This window comes from Neoarius graeffei, chromosome 26, assembly GCF_027579695.1.
Source record: "Neoarius graeffei isolate fNeoGra1 chromosome 26, fNeoGra1.pri, whole genome shotgun sequence".
Taxonomy (NCBI): Eukaryota; Metazoa; Chordata; class Actinopteri; order Siluriformes; family Ariidae; genus Neoarius; species Neoarius graeffei.
Window position 1 is genome coordinate 23,834,213 of NC_083594.1, and position 15,833 is coordinate 23,850,045.

Below are 15,833 nucleotides of genomic sequence, written 5' to 3' on the forward strand. Positions count from 1 at the left end.
GCGCTGGACTCCATTCTTGACTGTGCTCCTCCAAGTGGTCTGGTTCATGCTGGGGGAGAAGTCCAACTCCACGTCCACATCGTCCCCCTGCGGGCAATGTATCAAAGTAAGGGACTGCCAGCCAAGGTGAAGTACGGTGGGGACTTTGTGTGCCCTGGTGCTGCCATGGTAGCCGTGAAGGCTTGGCTGAAACCCCGAAACGACGCAGCCAACGGAGCTCTGGCACCCCGCTCCACGAGGGAACCAACATCAATGGTGCAACTCCTCACCAGCCCAATCGTCTTGCCCTATGGCATTGCCATCAATTGCGCAAGCTCGCCATCACCATTATCAACAAATCTTCGTGCAGGCTTTCTCATCTACCTCCTCTATGACTATATAAAAGAATGTATATATGACTGATATAGAGATGTATATATGTAAAAGAGCTATTTTCTCTTGATTTAAAATGACGTAGAGTAAAATGAATAAAAAAAACTGTTTATTCCTAATTAGTTGACAAATTATGAAAAATAATATTGATTTCACAATACTGGGATTAATATTTCACGGGTTACTTTAGATACCTGACACACTGACTTACCTACATAAGAAATTACATGACATTTTTTTACGCCTAAGTTCAGGCCAGCGTTCTGATTGGTTGTTCACGTCTAGAGAAAAGGACCAATCAGGACAAGCGAGCTACCATTTTTTTTTTTTTTTTTAGAGTTGTCTTGCTCTTGCCTGTTGGGTTCTTGTCGTCAGAAATGAACAACCAATCAGAACGCGCGTCTGAATCCAGTAGCCAATCGGAGCGAGCGGAGAGCGTGTCCTTGATTACGCGGTGGGAGCCGCACTCTTTCTTCCTCAGTGTAGATGAGAGCAGTTCGGTGTCTCCTGGCGTTTCCACATAAGTTTGTGTTTGGCTTATTTAGCTGTTCGTATAAGATTTTCCCCCCAGTAACATTTTAAAACACCGCGTATTCATCGCTGTATTATGGAACTAGACAAAATGGATGAAAATGATTGGAAATACCACGGGGAAGGGAACAAGAGCCTTGTTGTTTCTCACGCCCAGGTAGGTAATTGTGACAGGCAGAGAGAGAGAGAGACTCTGACTGACTGACTCTGGGCTAGCCTGGCTAATTAGCAAACATGCTTCAACTGGAACAAAAACAAAGCTAACCTTAAACCAAACTAGGCGTTTGGATGAACAGAGTTGACTGACGCGCTAAACTAATAGCCAGTTGAAGCCTGAGTTTGCAGTTTATTAGCTTGGCTAAGTTGCTAATGAACGTTATAGTGTCATGTGCTAAGTTGACTAGCATCTGTTCACTTTCCGAGTCTTTTCTGGACCGCACCTATTACTGTTTGCACTTCATTCATGTTGTTAAACATCTGTTTTTCGGTTCAAATTCGTCTGGTTAGCTAAATTTATTTAGCTAGTATCGAAGTAGTTAGTTAGACAAGTTTAAACCATATGGTCGTAGGTTTTTGTGTTCTCCATTAGTGATAGACACTGATGTCCTCATCAAAACAAAGGTCGTGAGACTTGATATATTTTTTTCGAGTTAAGAAGTAATTTTGGATGATTTTAACTGTAGCTGTGTAGAGAAGGCCCACTTGATTTACAGGCAACAGTTTTGTTTTTTTGTGTGAAGAAACCTGAACAGTCGGTTGAATGACGTGGTTTCACTTTAACTCTGATTAAGTTAATACAGTTCTTGTAAGGGATGTTTTTAACAGAAGGCCAGCCTGATCGTTAGGAGATGGAGGAAGTGAGCATTTCTAAATTTGACCCTGTTCTGTTTGCAGATCCTCTAAATCCTCCTGCTCTGGTTTAGACACAACTTGTGTGGTTTTTTTTTTTAAAGAAATCTCTCACCCCTGCCCAGCTTTGATTTGTTTATTGAGAAAACAGTCCTGAATAAGCAGGAGCAGACTCTGTTATAAAGTTTCTTTGTAAGTAAATAAAAGTTAGTTTTAACTTGGTGGCACAGTGGTGTAGAGGTTAGCACTGTTGCCTCACAGCAAGAAGGTTCTGAGTTCGAGCCCAGTGGCTGATGAGGGCCTTTCTGTGTGGAGTTTGCATGTTCTCCCCACGTCTGTGCGGGTTTCCTCCAGGTGCTCCGGTTTCCCCCACAATTCAAAGATGTGCAGTTGGGTTAACGTGGGGCGGTGTCACGGTCTGAATTTACCAGGTAAATTTATACTGTAGCAGCCACGGTCTGAATTTACCACAGTACAAATTTACCAACTTGGTATAATTGGGCCTAGTCTGAATTTACCAGCCTAATATGAGATTCATGTTCATACTTGAATTATTTACACTTGATGAATATTGATTTGTTTAAGTAAGACTCCTCATGATTATAATAATTTAGTTATTCTCTCAAATTTACCAACTTGGTATAATTAGACTGCTGTCATTGGGCCTAGTCAGAATTTACCAGCCCAATATGATAGATTTATGAACATACTTGATCCACAAATAAAATTTCACTTTATCTTGATGAATATTGATTTGTTTGAGTGAGACTCATCATGATTATAATAGTTATTCTGTCAAATTTACCAACCTGGTATAATTAGACTCCTGTCATTGGACCTAGTCAGAATTTACCAGCCCAATATGATGTGGGATTTACGTTCATACTTGATCCACAAATAAATTTTCACTTTATCTTAATGAATGAATGAATGACCCATGTTTTAGTTCCAGTTTATGCACTAAGTCGGCTGATCAGGACCAGCCAGGAATGATGAACTTTATCTTCATGAATATTGATTTGTTTAAGTATATATGAAAGAATGAAGTCAGAATGTAAAGTGTCTTGAACAACTTTATTAACTTCATGTACTAATAAAATTCAATCCAAACCATTCTTGTCTACTTGTCTGTGAAGATTCTCAATCATCCAGGTCATAGTAAACTGTAGGTGGTAGAAATGGGCAACTGGACTTGCTTGTAGATTCTTGAAAACGTTTCACCTCTCGTCCAAAAGGCTTCCTCAGTTCTGTCTGACTAATAGGGAGTGTCAGATATTCTTGTCTACTGATAATCAAATCTCACAATTGTAGTCACAATTCGCGTTCTATTAGTCCACAAATGTGTTGAAATGCTTGGTACAAAATCGCAGCAAGAAATGGTAAATTTAGACTTCCTGGAAGTTGACCAGGAAAAAAAAAAATGGGTCTGCGCATGCACATGGTAAATTTATACATACCAGCGCACGATCAGACCGTGACCTTGGGCTGAAGTGCCATTGAGCAAGGCATCTAAACCCCCAACTGCTCCCTGAGTGCTGTAACATGGCTGCCCACTGCTCTGGGTGTGTGTGTTTTCACTGCTTCAGCTGGGTTAAATGCAGAGGACGAATTTCACTGTGTTAGTGTATGTCACAAAGGCTTCGTTTTCAAGTTTGTTTATACTGCGCTTTTCACAGAGAAGTGTCCCAAAGTGCTGTACAGGGAATAAATAAAAGGAAACATGTAGGATGTGAGTTAAATATTCAAGAGACAAGAAAACTGTAAATACAGACAATATATAGAATCCGCAAGACATAAGGCCACCCATTTTTAATTTTTAGCTTCACAGATTTTTTTCAACATATTTCTGATAATGTCGGTCGAAATAAGTGTCCTTGTCTATTTTTAAAATTCTTTTTTTCTGCATGGCAAAATTTCAATGTCGGATTAAGATGATAAAATAATTTAAATTCAAGAGACTCCCTTTTTATGGCCCTATCATTATATCAGATGTATTTGTTTGTATAAAATGTGTTCACAATTCTATATGGAAATAAAAAAAAATCAATCATCAGTTCATTCTATCTACAGGCAAGCTTGCATGCTACCAGCACAAAATAGAAATGCTACCATCACCAATACAAGAAAAAATAAACCTACCTGACCATATTGTCCAATTTCTGTTTTCCTACATATTTATCATGAGTATATTTATATTTTTTAAACGAACACCTTCAAAAAATCAGTTTCAACATTTCTTAAACTCACACAGCAAGATATTTTGTACCACAGATACATGTACTTGTCTGATCTCAGAAACATTGATCCACATATATCAGAGCTATACACCATCAATTTATACCTGTACAAGTACCATACATATGCTCATGAGGCTATCGCTAGCCATCAGCCACTTAAAGAAAATCTTGAAAAATAGAATACAAATTAGCCAAAAATATATTTCTTCTTTTGATTTACTGTAATGTGGTTAATCAATTTGAAATCCTAGTGCTAGCCTGGCATTCCCAATGACCATTCTTAAGAATACGCAAATCCTAAGTAGGCACACAACACGTTTGTGTGTGATTGATATATATTTTTTAGTGTGTGTTCTAATATAAAACTGGACTAGTATTCCAGTACGTACTTCTCTGAAGGTGTGTGGTCATATGACTGAGCTCTCATTAGCACATCGAGGGCTGATACCTTTGTGATACTTGGTTCGATAGGACTCTCCAGCACCTTCCTCTTCTAATTCTACAGTCAGATACCTGCAGCCAAAATCTCGAAGTAATGTTACTGCAGGCATGTTCAGCATGGCCCGGGTTAAATCGCTACCTTCTCTCTGTGAACCAAAGATCATTTTGATCTTTTCATTGTTTATCTTCAACGCTTGAGACGAAATCGCCCACGTTTTGGTCAGTGAGACAATGAAAAGATTTTTGTTTACCACGTTATGCTTACATTAGAGTTGAGTCGATGGCTCGGAAGCCATGCTGTCAGCATCAGCCATGATCAGCACGAGGTTTATACTGTCATAAAGCGGTCGTAAATCACCCTGTAGAATTTACAACATTCGAATCTAACATTCAAGTGAATACGCAGTGTTGTAAATAGTTTCGTTTTCTGACTTGGCTGAAGTGGATATATACAACACGCGTTGTCGTTTTGTATTTAGTTTTTCCTTTTTACTTGTGACAAATAGGATCTAGTACTGGAGATATAATGCTGTTACAAGAAAAATCTCATCTCATTATCTCTAGCTGCTTTATCCTGTTCTACAGGGTCGCAGGCAAGCTGGAGCCTATCCCAGCTGACTACGGGCGAAAGGCGGGGTACACCCTGGACAAGTCGCCAGGTCATCACAGGGCTGACACATAGACACAGACAACCATTCACACCTACGGTCAATTTAGAGTCACCAGTTAACCTAACCTGCATGTCTTTGGACTGTGGGGAAACCGGAGCACCCGGAGGAAACCCACGGGGAGAACATGCAAACTCCACACAGAAAGGCCCTCACCGGCCACGGGGCTCGAACCCGGACCTTCTTGCTGTGAGGCGACAGCGCTAACCACTACACCACCGTGCCGCCCTACAAGAAAAATGTGACCCAAAAATTTTGTCATTTCTTTTTGTATGTTTTGGCAGTTCAAATAAAAATACACACGGACTTTTTTTTTTTCAGCGGTAGTATTTAACTGCCGTCGGCAGATCCGTGATCCAAAAAATGTAAAATGAGTCGCCTAAAGGACAAAAACGTTACCCAAATGCCATACTGAACAAATGTGTTTTGCTTTGATGATAATGTTTCCATCTTCTCTTATTTCATAACTTTTCTGATTACCTTTTTGAATTGGAAAAAAATGGATTGGAAATAAGTAGAGAAATCAGATTGTGGTAGGAATTTGATCAACACGGTTGCCTATGTGTAAGAGAGAAATGCACCTAGAAACAGATTTAATGTTTCTGTTGAAATGTTTTTAGTGATTCTGGTGCTCAGTTCTTGTTATTGCTAGTCTGGAGAGGAAAGTGCAGAAGAGAGGGCCTCAGGCCCTGGATGACCTGGAGAGGTTGTGTAAAGAGGAATGGTCTCGAATGCCCTACTCCGTATCGCCAACCTTAAAATGTTATAGAAGACTCGGCGCTGTTTTACTGGCAAAGGGTTGTACAAAGTATTAAATGTGGGGTGCCAATAATATTAGCACTTTGTGTGTGTGTGTGTGTGTGTTTTTTTAATTTCTTGATGAGGGATTTTTTTTTTTTTCCTCTGAATAAACTTTTCAGTTAAAGTTTGGATTTTTTTTTTATACTTTCAGTGTGAGATGACGCTACTTCATCAATTCGTGGACACCCCCCCCCCCCAAACAAAAAAACCCTTTTTACTAATCTTTTCAAGGGCTGCTAATAATCGTAGATGGCAGTGTGTACAGCAGTTGGAACATTAACACATTGTAATAGTTAATTAGGTGAAAAAATGCAAAAAATTTTGACATGCTAAACTTCTTGTCTGGATGTCATGGAGTATCCCAGATGCCACAGTGCTGTTTTCAATTATGTCACACTTCAAGGCCTGTTTGTCCTTCCCAACGTTCATATTTGGGGCCTATGCTGAAAATTTGTTGGTGATAAAATCGTGTCAAAATCTGGCTGAATTCTGTGTAGGCTGATCCGGGCATTAGTTAGTAAACAAGATTACGAGCGGGATGAAGTTGATGGTATAAATAGTAAAGTTGAAGCTTTGGGGGTGAATTTGTTTGAGCCGAGTGTGCAGATGAGGAGCTGAGAGAGTTGGACAGACTAAAGAGCAAAAGCTCTGCTGCATCAGTATATTCAGGTAGAGATGAAGTGAGGGCTAAATCCGACTACACCACTGTCAGCAGGTAGCATTGTGGGTAATGAAGGAACCCATTAGCTGAAGTAAAAATAGACCAGCATGTCAAAGAAGGAAGTTTAAACTAAAAGCTCAATTTTATTCCAAAATTAGCTCTTGGATGTCATGGAAGATCACATCTTTATTGTAAAGACTGATACAGGTTGTTCAGGGTGGATTTCTTTTCTCCTTTAAGTTACCTGATGGGAAATCTGCTTCTTTTTAAACATGATGTGCACGTTTAGAGCTAGGTGATATTTTAATACATGTGCAGATATAGAAAAACAAGATACCAGCTTAGCCTGTTATTCATGTGTTTTGCTTTAACAGCTGTGTCTTAGTATTATAATTACATGAGGACTTGACTGCCTTCAGTAGCTACAAGAGTAATCGGATTATTTGTGTGTGTGTGAGAGAGAGAACAGTATTCTTGGCATACCTTCGGTCCGGGGAGATGGAACCAGTCAAAAGCACAAAACATCCAGACCAATTAAAGTGGCTTATAACTATGAATAAGATTTAGGATACAGGTTTAGACATGTGAGCATGTGATGTTTTAATAAATCGAAAGCTGCATGAGGACAATAAGAATCTGTGCTTACTGAATGTGATTTTAATAAAGTATTTCAGTTATTCCAATTATTTATGGTATAGATTCATAATGCTGCATCTTCATTGAACTTTTAAACAAAAAGTGAGGCTAAATGAATTTAATGATTTAAAAGCTGTTCAGAGTCACACAGAGCAGGAGCTCATATCTGTATGTTCAACAGGCAGGAACTTGGTCAAACCCAGCAGTATGCTTGTCTTTTTAATATATTTGTAGGGTTTGTTCACTAACAGTTGTTTGTTTGTTTGTTTGTTTGTTTATCAGCACTCCAAAGTCCTCCGGCTTTTGAAATACCCTTCTGAAGATGCAGAAAACACACATCAGGTAACTGATTCTCATAAAATCATTATTTTGTGGTTCAAAGTTGTTTAGTCCTATGTAGTCTGCACTTCCTTTAAACATGTAGCGGTCAGGCTGGATGTTAATCATGTGAAGCAGCTGATAATGTGTTTAGAAACCTGAAGTGGCTTGACCTTTTTTTTTTTTCCTCCCCCCTCCACATACACACACAGACGACAGAGCAAGCTTTCCAGCATCTACTTAACATAGTCGATTATAGCAGAAATGTCATGAAGCCCTTGTTAGGGGAGAAATATGTGCACAGTGGAGTAAGTTTTTATTCTTATTTTTGATATTAAACAAACATAATTGTGATTGCACTGCTTGATCACAGGGTGTAACCTTTTGAGTGGGCTGAAACATGTTTTGAATGTCCACAGGAAGTTGTTAAACTCCCATTGGAATTTGTACGGCAGCTGTCTTTAAAGATCCAGCAAGAACGGCCAGGTAAAGCAAGTGGAGCACACCCAACCCGTTTCACACATTTGACTGCTATTTATTATATATCTGTAACTGTATCTTCCTGCCTGTATATTTATCTGGGTCTATTTGTTGGTCGGCATTTCTGGCCTGTATGAGTGTTTGCATCTGCAGGTCAGGCTGTATATCTGTTCTTACCCTATCCTGTACATGTACAGTGGAATAAAATGCTGGATCTCAAACACCTCAGTGAAACATACAAGGCACTCCGTACACACAACTATATAGTACAAATCTTACATCAAGTGTAAGATGAGGTCGGCATGTAAAACTACATTTCCAACAAAACAAGAAGTGCGGCACATTACAGTAAACATCCAGGACCATGCAGCAATACACACCAAACTACAGAACTAGCTTGAGCCATATGGAATAATTGTGCAACTTGCACGAGGTTCTAAATTAATGGTTGGTTCAGTACCAAAATTTTGGGTTTGGTACAGTACCTGGCATGGTAGAATGGAAACATTACTTGTTTGGTACCAATGCAATAAATAAAAATATTCATACAAACTGGTTAATAGAAATCAAAAGCTGTATTGTTTAAACACTGTTAAATGAATGAAAACATTGACTTCCTGCTTCTGTCTTTGTGGATGACAGGTATAGAAAGAAGGATTTATAAGTAGACTAATTTTACGAACATCTGACTAAGGTTATTTCTAAAGCCTCTGTATTATTTCTTTCATGAATTCATTAAGGCGTAGACTGCTAAGTAGGCCAAGGCTACATCCACATTAATACACTTGAGTTTTAAAACAGTGTTTTAAAATGAAATTGATCTCTGTCCAGATGAGCGGTTTAACGCCATATCAAAATCTCAGTTCATACTAACGCACCTGAAAATGCATCACATGATCATGCGCATGCAGGTATAAACTACTGATACTGTTCCTTTTCTTTTGGGAAAGGATCATGTGATGCATGGTGACACCCAATCAGGAAGTGAAAGTGGGTGTCTGAGTCATCATTCCCAAACATCTCCTTTTTCGCCTGTTTACACTAAAACACTGCTTTGGAGTTTTCAAACTAAAACGAGGTCCACAGCATTTCTAAAAGTATCTGTTTTAGAGGCTTGAAAACTCTAAAGTAGTGTGGACTCCAAGTGTAAACATGGCAAAAGTGATGCGTTTTTAAAACTAAAACATTATTAATGTGGATATAACCTAAGAAGACAAAGAGCAGCCTTAGCGCTGTCATCAGTGTCTGTCTACCAGCTTGCTCTGTGTAAAGTTACAGTGGCAAACTTGCATCACAAGCAGGCTAGTCTTGTTCAGCAGTCACTGGATCCATGGCGTTGTCCCAAACTTGGCCAGATGACACAAAGTGGTGTGGCAGGTCTCTGGTCAGAGGGAGAGCTCTTCACTGTTAGTGTTAGACTTGTATCATGCCCATGAGTTGCCAGCTTAGTTTTAAAGTGCAGGTGAAGGAGTGAACTCTTAAGTGTATTTTTAAAAATATAGTGTGGGGGGGGGGGATTTGAAATAGTACTGTACTGTTTCAAATGTCAAATTTACCAGTGACCAGAGCAAACCTATTCTGAACAGTTTTATAAGGAGCACTATGCAGGCAAGTTTTTGGATAATTGACTGTCAACTTGGCTAGTCATGGTGGCTGTTTTTCTAAGGAATCGGACTAATAAATGTTTAGAGAGAGACACACCCTTTTATCACTTGAGCCATAATTTTTTTTGGCCATTTTGAACTGACAGAAAAAGAGAGAGCTACACTTTTTCATGACCTGCTGATGAACTTCAGCTGTAAGCTGAGATGCTCCCTGTGATGCACTGCCTTCTGGGACACATGTCTTAATGTTTAAATGAAGTTTTACTTTGCTGTGGGTTAATTGTTCCTGTTCTGCAGTGTAGAACTTATCGTTTCCCCTATTCTCATGTAGAATTGCGGTGTGATAAAGTGATGGACACTTTTAGTGGATGTGGCCTGTGCCTTCCCAACCTCACCCACCTTTCGCCGTGCCACTTTGGAGATCGCCGACCTCCTCTGTGTGTAGAAATTAAGGTAAAAACTGCCAAACAAATTGGGAAACGCTTCAAAAGCACTGCCATGATGCTGTACAAGCAGCTGGTGTATTTTGTAAGAGGCTGTAATGTTTAAGACTGAAATGGACAGTTTGTAGCAATGCTTGAAAATGCAATGCATTTCCTGTTGAGGTTTGCTAAAAGAAAGTTGGAGATGAAGTTGCTTAACTGCACTGAGGCATTTTCATGTTTTGCTAATGGGTGTGTGTGAGAAGAAAAAAAAACCTGTAGACTCCATTTACTGCACAAATGCCACAGTCTAGAGTAACACCTTTATACCTACTTAATACTTCAAGCACCTTAACAAAAGCACCTTAGAATAAACATGTTTGAGCAATAACACTGCTGCTAGTATTATATAAAAAGTATGTATAAAAGTGTGTAATATATAAATATTACACACACACATGCGCGCACACCATTTTATATAATGTACAGTATATATTTTTGTTTAACTGCAACAGAGCTTTATTTCAACTTTTTTGGTTAGTGGTGTTCTGGCAGTGGTTCAGGTAATAAAACAGCATTAATTATATACTATGTTGTCAGATGATGACTTTTGGAATTGTGAACCCCATGCTACAAACCACAGCATCACAGACCTCCACTTGTAGCGACCTTTTCAACCATGTTAACAGTAAAAAGTGACTGTCAGTACCACCATAAAATGCTCCTAAAAGTCACCAGATGCCACCAAATTGGGGGGGGGGGTCTCCTTTCTTTCTTTTTTTTCAAAAATTTCCAGAGGAGGCCCCCCAGATCCCCCTGGTGGGTGGGGGGATTCCCCTTCCCCCAGCTGTGCAGGGTGGCCTGTGGCCACCCAAAACAAGTTGGGGCTTTATTTTAATCCTGGGGAGAAAACGTGTGTGTGTGTGAGATTTTTATTTTTTATATATATATATATATATATATATATATATATATATATATATATAAAAAATAAATAATAGGGCCTTGTAAAAGTATTCATCCCCCTTAGTGTTTGTCCTGTTTTGTTGCATTACAAGCTGGGATTAAAATGGATTTTTTGGGGGTTAGTACCATTTGCTTTACATAACGTGCCTACCACTTTAAAGATCATAGGCAAAGGTTTTCAGTTCATGTACATTTTAAACTTCATATGCTAAACCCTCTAATTTTCTTCTGGTCCCAAGAAGTATTGTTAATAAGTAATTAAAATAAGTTGGTGCGGATCGCGGTGATTTTCGTGACCACTCGGCGCGTGACGTCATTCAAGATAAACAAACCGCTTGAGTTGAGTCCACTTCTGTTTACTTACATTGCTGTTCGGCTTGAGTGCAGATGTGCGTTTAATAATTTCCAAAGAAAAACCATGCCTCAGTGCAGCGAACTGTAACAATGGGACCGGTTCAGGAAGAAGTTTTTACCTTTTTACGAGAGAGGAGAAGAGGTGGAGAGAGTGGATTGGCTTTTTCCTAAAGAGGAGACGAGGCGGAGAGAGTGAATTGTGCGCGTGAAGCCAGAGGGTTGGCTTTTTCTGGAAGAGGAGATGAGGCGGAGAGAGTGGATTGTGTGTGAAACAAAATCAGGCAGTCAAAGAAAAAATGGACCAGCAACACTCAGGCAAAAAGGAGAAGATTGGAGGTAAACATTTTTACCTTTGCTTGCAATTGACAAGTCAAGAATCCTGAGGGATCCTGTACAATCATTGTGGAAATGAGACAAAGGGATATTTCCTCACTTAGAGTAGGCTATAAATAGTATAATGCTGCGGATGGCAGGCTAATGCGGCGCACTGTCCAGTAATCGTTCCCTATATCCACTAGGGAGGGCGGTTTAATTATTCTTCAAAAGGGCTCTTATTTAGTATTACGACAAAAGTAGGAATTTATCATAACTACCAGGATAAATTGTTTGGGCGCGAGTCTTGTTGAGGTCCGGCGTCATCGCGATCAGAGTCGTTCGAGTCACTGTCCGATTCCGTGGCCGCACGATCAAACCAGTGAGACACATTCACCGATTGCTTCGCAACGGCCATAGGTTCATACATGTATATGGTTTCACCTCTCGATATTCAATTTAGGGAGTTCCTACTTCAAAATCGCTATCGCTTTTTTCAGACATTTTACACAATCTCTCACAACCAAAGTCCATACATGTGTGCTCGGTTTGCAGGTAAACACAGAACTGCTCCCAGTCTGTTTGCCTTGAATGACATCACGACAACTGTCACCTGGCGGTGAAAGTGTGTGTAAGTGAGATGTAAACAAACCTTCGGAAATTGGGCAAAACAGTATATTTTAAGTTTTATTCAATTTTAGGGTGCAAGTCAGACACCAGGAAGATTGAATTCATTTTTTGGGTCATTCTTCTAGACCAGGGGTTCCCAAACTTTTCCATGCCAAGGCCCCCCAAACAGCATTAGCTTCTGGCCGGGGACCCCCTTTGCAAACCCACAGACAATGCTACAAAATATGTAAAGAAACATCAACTTTTAGAATGTTTTCTCTTACTTTTATTCAATAGTCAATAATTGTTACATTTGTTTAGCATAAGAATATTATTAACTAACATGTTTTCAACACAAATATTTTCGCACTGAACAATAAACTGTATGACCTCCTGTAGTACCTGATTCAACTCGTTATCCATCCTTTTTGTGACCAGTGCCTCGCGATGGAGCATGCAGTGTGTGGCCACTACATGCGGGGCCTTCTGCTTAATGAGAGCGGCCACTCCACTGATCTTCCTGGTCATTGCCGCGGCTCCATCCGAACACACCCCCACGCAATGGGTCCAGTCCAATCCGTTAGACTCGATGTAATCATCCAAAACTTGAAAAATGTCTTTCCCAGTAGTTTTTTCAAGTGCTTTACAAAATAGTATTTCCTCCACAAATCTTTCCTGTGAAATAAATCTGATGTACACAAGCAGTTGGGCCTCATTGGATAAATCTGTGCTCTCATCCAGCTAAAGTGCGAAGTATTCGCTGGCTCTCACCTGCTCCAACAGCTGAGCAGATACGTCTTGAGCCATGTCACCAATCCGTCGGCTCAGTGTTAGAGTGGGACGACAGCTTCTTTTTTTTTTTTTTTCAGCATCCTCACCAAGCAATTCTCGGACAATGTCTTTGGTGGCTGGTAAAATCAAATCTTCTCCAATTGAGTGAGGTTTTTTAGCACGAGCAATGTGGTACAAGGCTAAAAATGATGCCTTCAGGGCCCGCTCGGGGACAGTAGCTTGCTGGGTGAATGCAGCAGATTGCCTGACCAAATGCTCTTTGCGTCTGAAGAAATCTACTGTTTTTTTCGGCATCTGTCGGATGTTTTTGTACCAAGTGACGCTGAAGTTTTGAAGGTTTTAAGCACTCGTTTGACAGGGTCTCCAGACAGAGGACGCATTTCGGGCAATCATGGCCATTTTTCTCTATGGCTGTAAAGCCATACTTAATGTATGCTGCCTCATATTTTCGGATTTTAGTTGGCCAGGACTTAGGTTTTTTTTGCAGCAGTGTCCTCCACAGCAGGGCTGTTGGTTTGTTCATTTGGTCTCTTCAAAAACCTGTCCATTTTGTACTAGCAATACGCTAGCTTGAGAAGCAAAGCAGCTTGATAAAATGGCGCAAACCGCAACGTCACAGGCAATCGGAGAGATGAGCATGGCAAACGTTTCGATATGATGTATTATTAATAATTATATTTTATAATAATGATTAAAAAACTAATTACAATATATTTAATAATAATTTTTAAAAAGTGTATTTTTTTTTCCGCAATTTTTTTTATCGTCCCTCCAATTTTCTGAGGCCCCCCTAGCACCCCCTGGCGGCCCCCACTTTGAAAACCACTGTTCTAGACAAAGTTGATATTCTACAATTCATCTCTGACCATTGCCTATGACCTTTTAAAGGTGCAAAAAAAATTTTTTTTTTTTTTTGGATGACACCAAACAATAAAATGAAAAAACAGAAATCTGGAGTGTGCATAAGTATTCAACCCCCCCCCCCCCCCCCCTTTTTTTTTTTTTTTTGTATGAAACCCCTAAATAAGAGCTGGTCCAACCAATTCACTTCATAAGTCACATAATTAGTTGATTTTAAGACCCACTGGTGTGCAGTCAGTGTCACATGATCTGTCACATGATGTCTGTATAAATCAAATCAAATCAAGTTTATTTGTACAGCGCTTTTAACAATAAACATTGTCGCAAAGCAGCTTTACAGAATTTGAACGACTTAAAACATGAGCTAATTTTATCCCTAATCTATCCCCAATGAGCAAGCCTGTGGCGACGGTGGCAAGGAAAAACTCCCTCAGACGACATGAGGAAGAAACCTCGAGAGGAACCAGACTCAAAAGGGAACCCATCCTCATTTGGGCAACAACAGACAGCCTGACTATAATATTAACAGTTTTAACAGGTATAACCCTCAACTGTCCTCATGGGGCCGTCCTTCACAGGAGTGGGGCGATAAAACTCCGACCAGACACAGGGCACCAGGATGGATCAAGCAGGTCCGAGGGGCAGAAGAGGCCAGCATCTCAATCCCAGGATCAACATGTAACTCAGAGGGACAGATGGGGGGGGGGGGGGGGAGAGAGAGAGAGAGAGAGAGAGAGAGAAAGAAAACACGTTGTTAGGTATGCCCTAAAAATGACAAGTATTAAATCTGTGTGGTAGGCTCGCAGAGACGAGAGTCTTTACATCAGGCATGACGCACAATGGCATGTTAATATGGTAAAAAATATATCATGACCTGCTCTGGCTGGATGCTTGATTGGGTGATGGGAGCACACTCCTCAGCAATGATGAGATGCAGATGGGACCCTTAGGCCTGGCCAAGACAATTCGGTTACATTTCACCGGGTCTGGGACATGCGACAGAATGTCTGACGGCCGATTCCCTGCAGGCTACGATAGCCAGTCGAGGTCCCCACCGTCTCCACCAAAAGATTTCCTGTTGACTCCATGTAACTCAGAGGGACAGATTTGGGGTGGGGGGGAGAGAAAGAAAACACAGGTGGTTAGGTATGCCCAATGTCACCTGAATAAGTAGGAACAGTATACATGTTGCACCGAGTACAAGCAGGGACTCCGGCAACTAACTATGACAGCATAACTAAAAGGAGAGAGCCAGAAGGTAACACAGGCATGAGGGAGCCCCGGGACATAAAGCAGCCAGCCACTGCACCGTCAACAAACTCGAGTGAGCAAGCGAGTGGGGACTGACAGCATCCATACATCCCAGTTTACCAAAACACTCTATGTCTGAGGACCCTCCAGATCTACTCCTTTACCTCATAAACACCATTAACAAAAGGCTTGACTAAACAGATATGTTTTCAGCCTAGACTTAAATGCTGAGACTGTGTCTGATTCCCGAACATTACTTGGAAGGCTGTTCCATAACAGTGGGGCTTTGTAAGAAAAGGCTCTGCCCCCTGATGTAGCCTTCACTATACGAGGTACCAGCAGATAGCCTGCACCTTTTGATCTAAGTAGGCGTGGCGGGTCATAGAGGAGCAGAAGTTCACTCAGGTACTGTGGTGCGAGACCATTTAGTGCTTTAAAGGTCAATAGTAGTATTTTATAATCAATACGAAATTTGATTGGGAGCCAATGCAGTGTGGATAAGACAGGCGTGATGTGGTCATATTTTCTAGTTCTAGTAAGGACTCTTGCTGCGGCATTTTGAACTAACTGGAGCTTGTTTATGCACTTATTGGAACATCCAGACAGTAAGGCATTACAATAATCCAACCTGGAGGTAACGAAAGCATGGACTAGTTTTTCTGCATCAT

At 40.5% G+C, this 15,833-nt stretch overlaps 1 protein-coding gene across 1 annotated transcript in view; it reads left to right on the forward strand.

Moving 5' to 3' along the window:
* The first annotated feature begins 833 nt into the window (after window positions 1-833).
* The window catches only part of ippk (inositol 1,3,4,5,6-pentakisphosphate 2-kinase), a 41,113-nt gene continuing 26,113 nt past the window's right edge, over window positions 834-15,833 (forward strand). Inside the window, exons 1-5 of the mRNA XM_060911027.1 lie at window positions 834-1,060; window positions 7,479-7,538; window positions 7,727-7,822; window positions 7,934-8,000; window positions 9,930-10,051. Of these exons, the coding sequence (XP_060767010.1) occupies window positions 980-1,060; window positions 7,479-7,538; window positions 7,727-7,822; window positions 7,934-8,000; window positions 9,930-10,051 (426 nt within the window). The 5' untranslated portion in view covers window positions 834-979. The remainder of the gene's footprint in view (window positions 1,061-7,478; window positions 7,539-7,726; window positions 7,823-7,933; window positions 8,001-9,929; window positions 10,052-15,833) is intronic.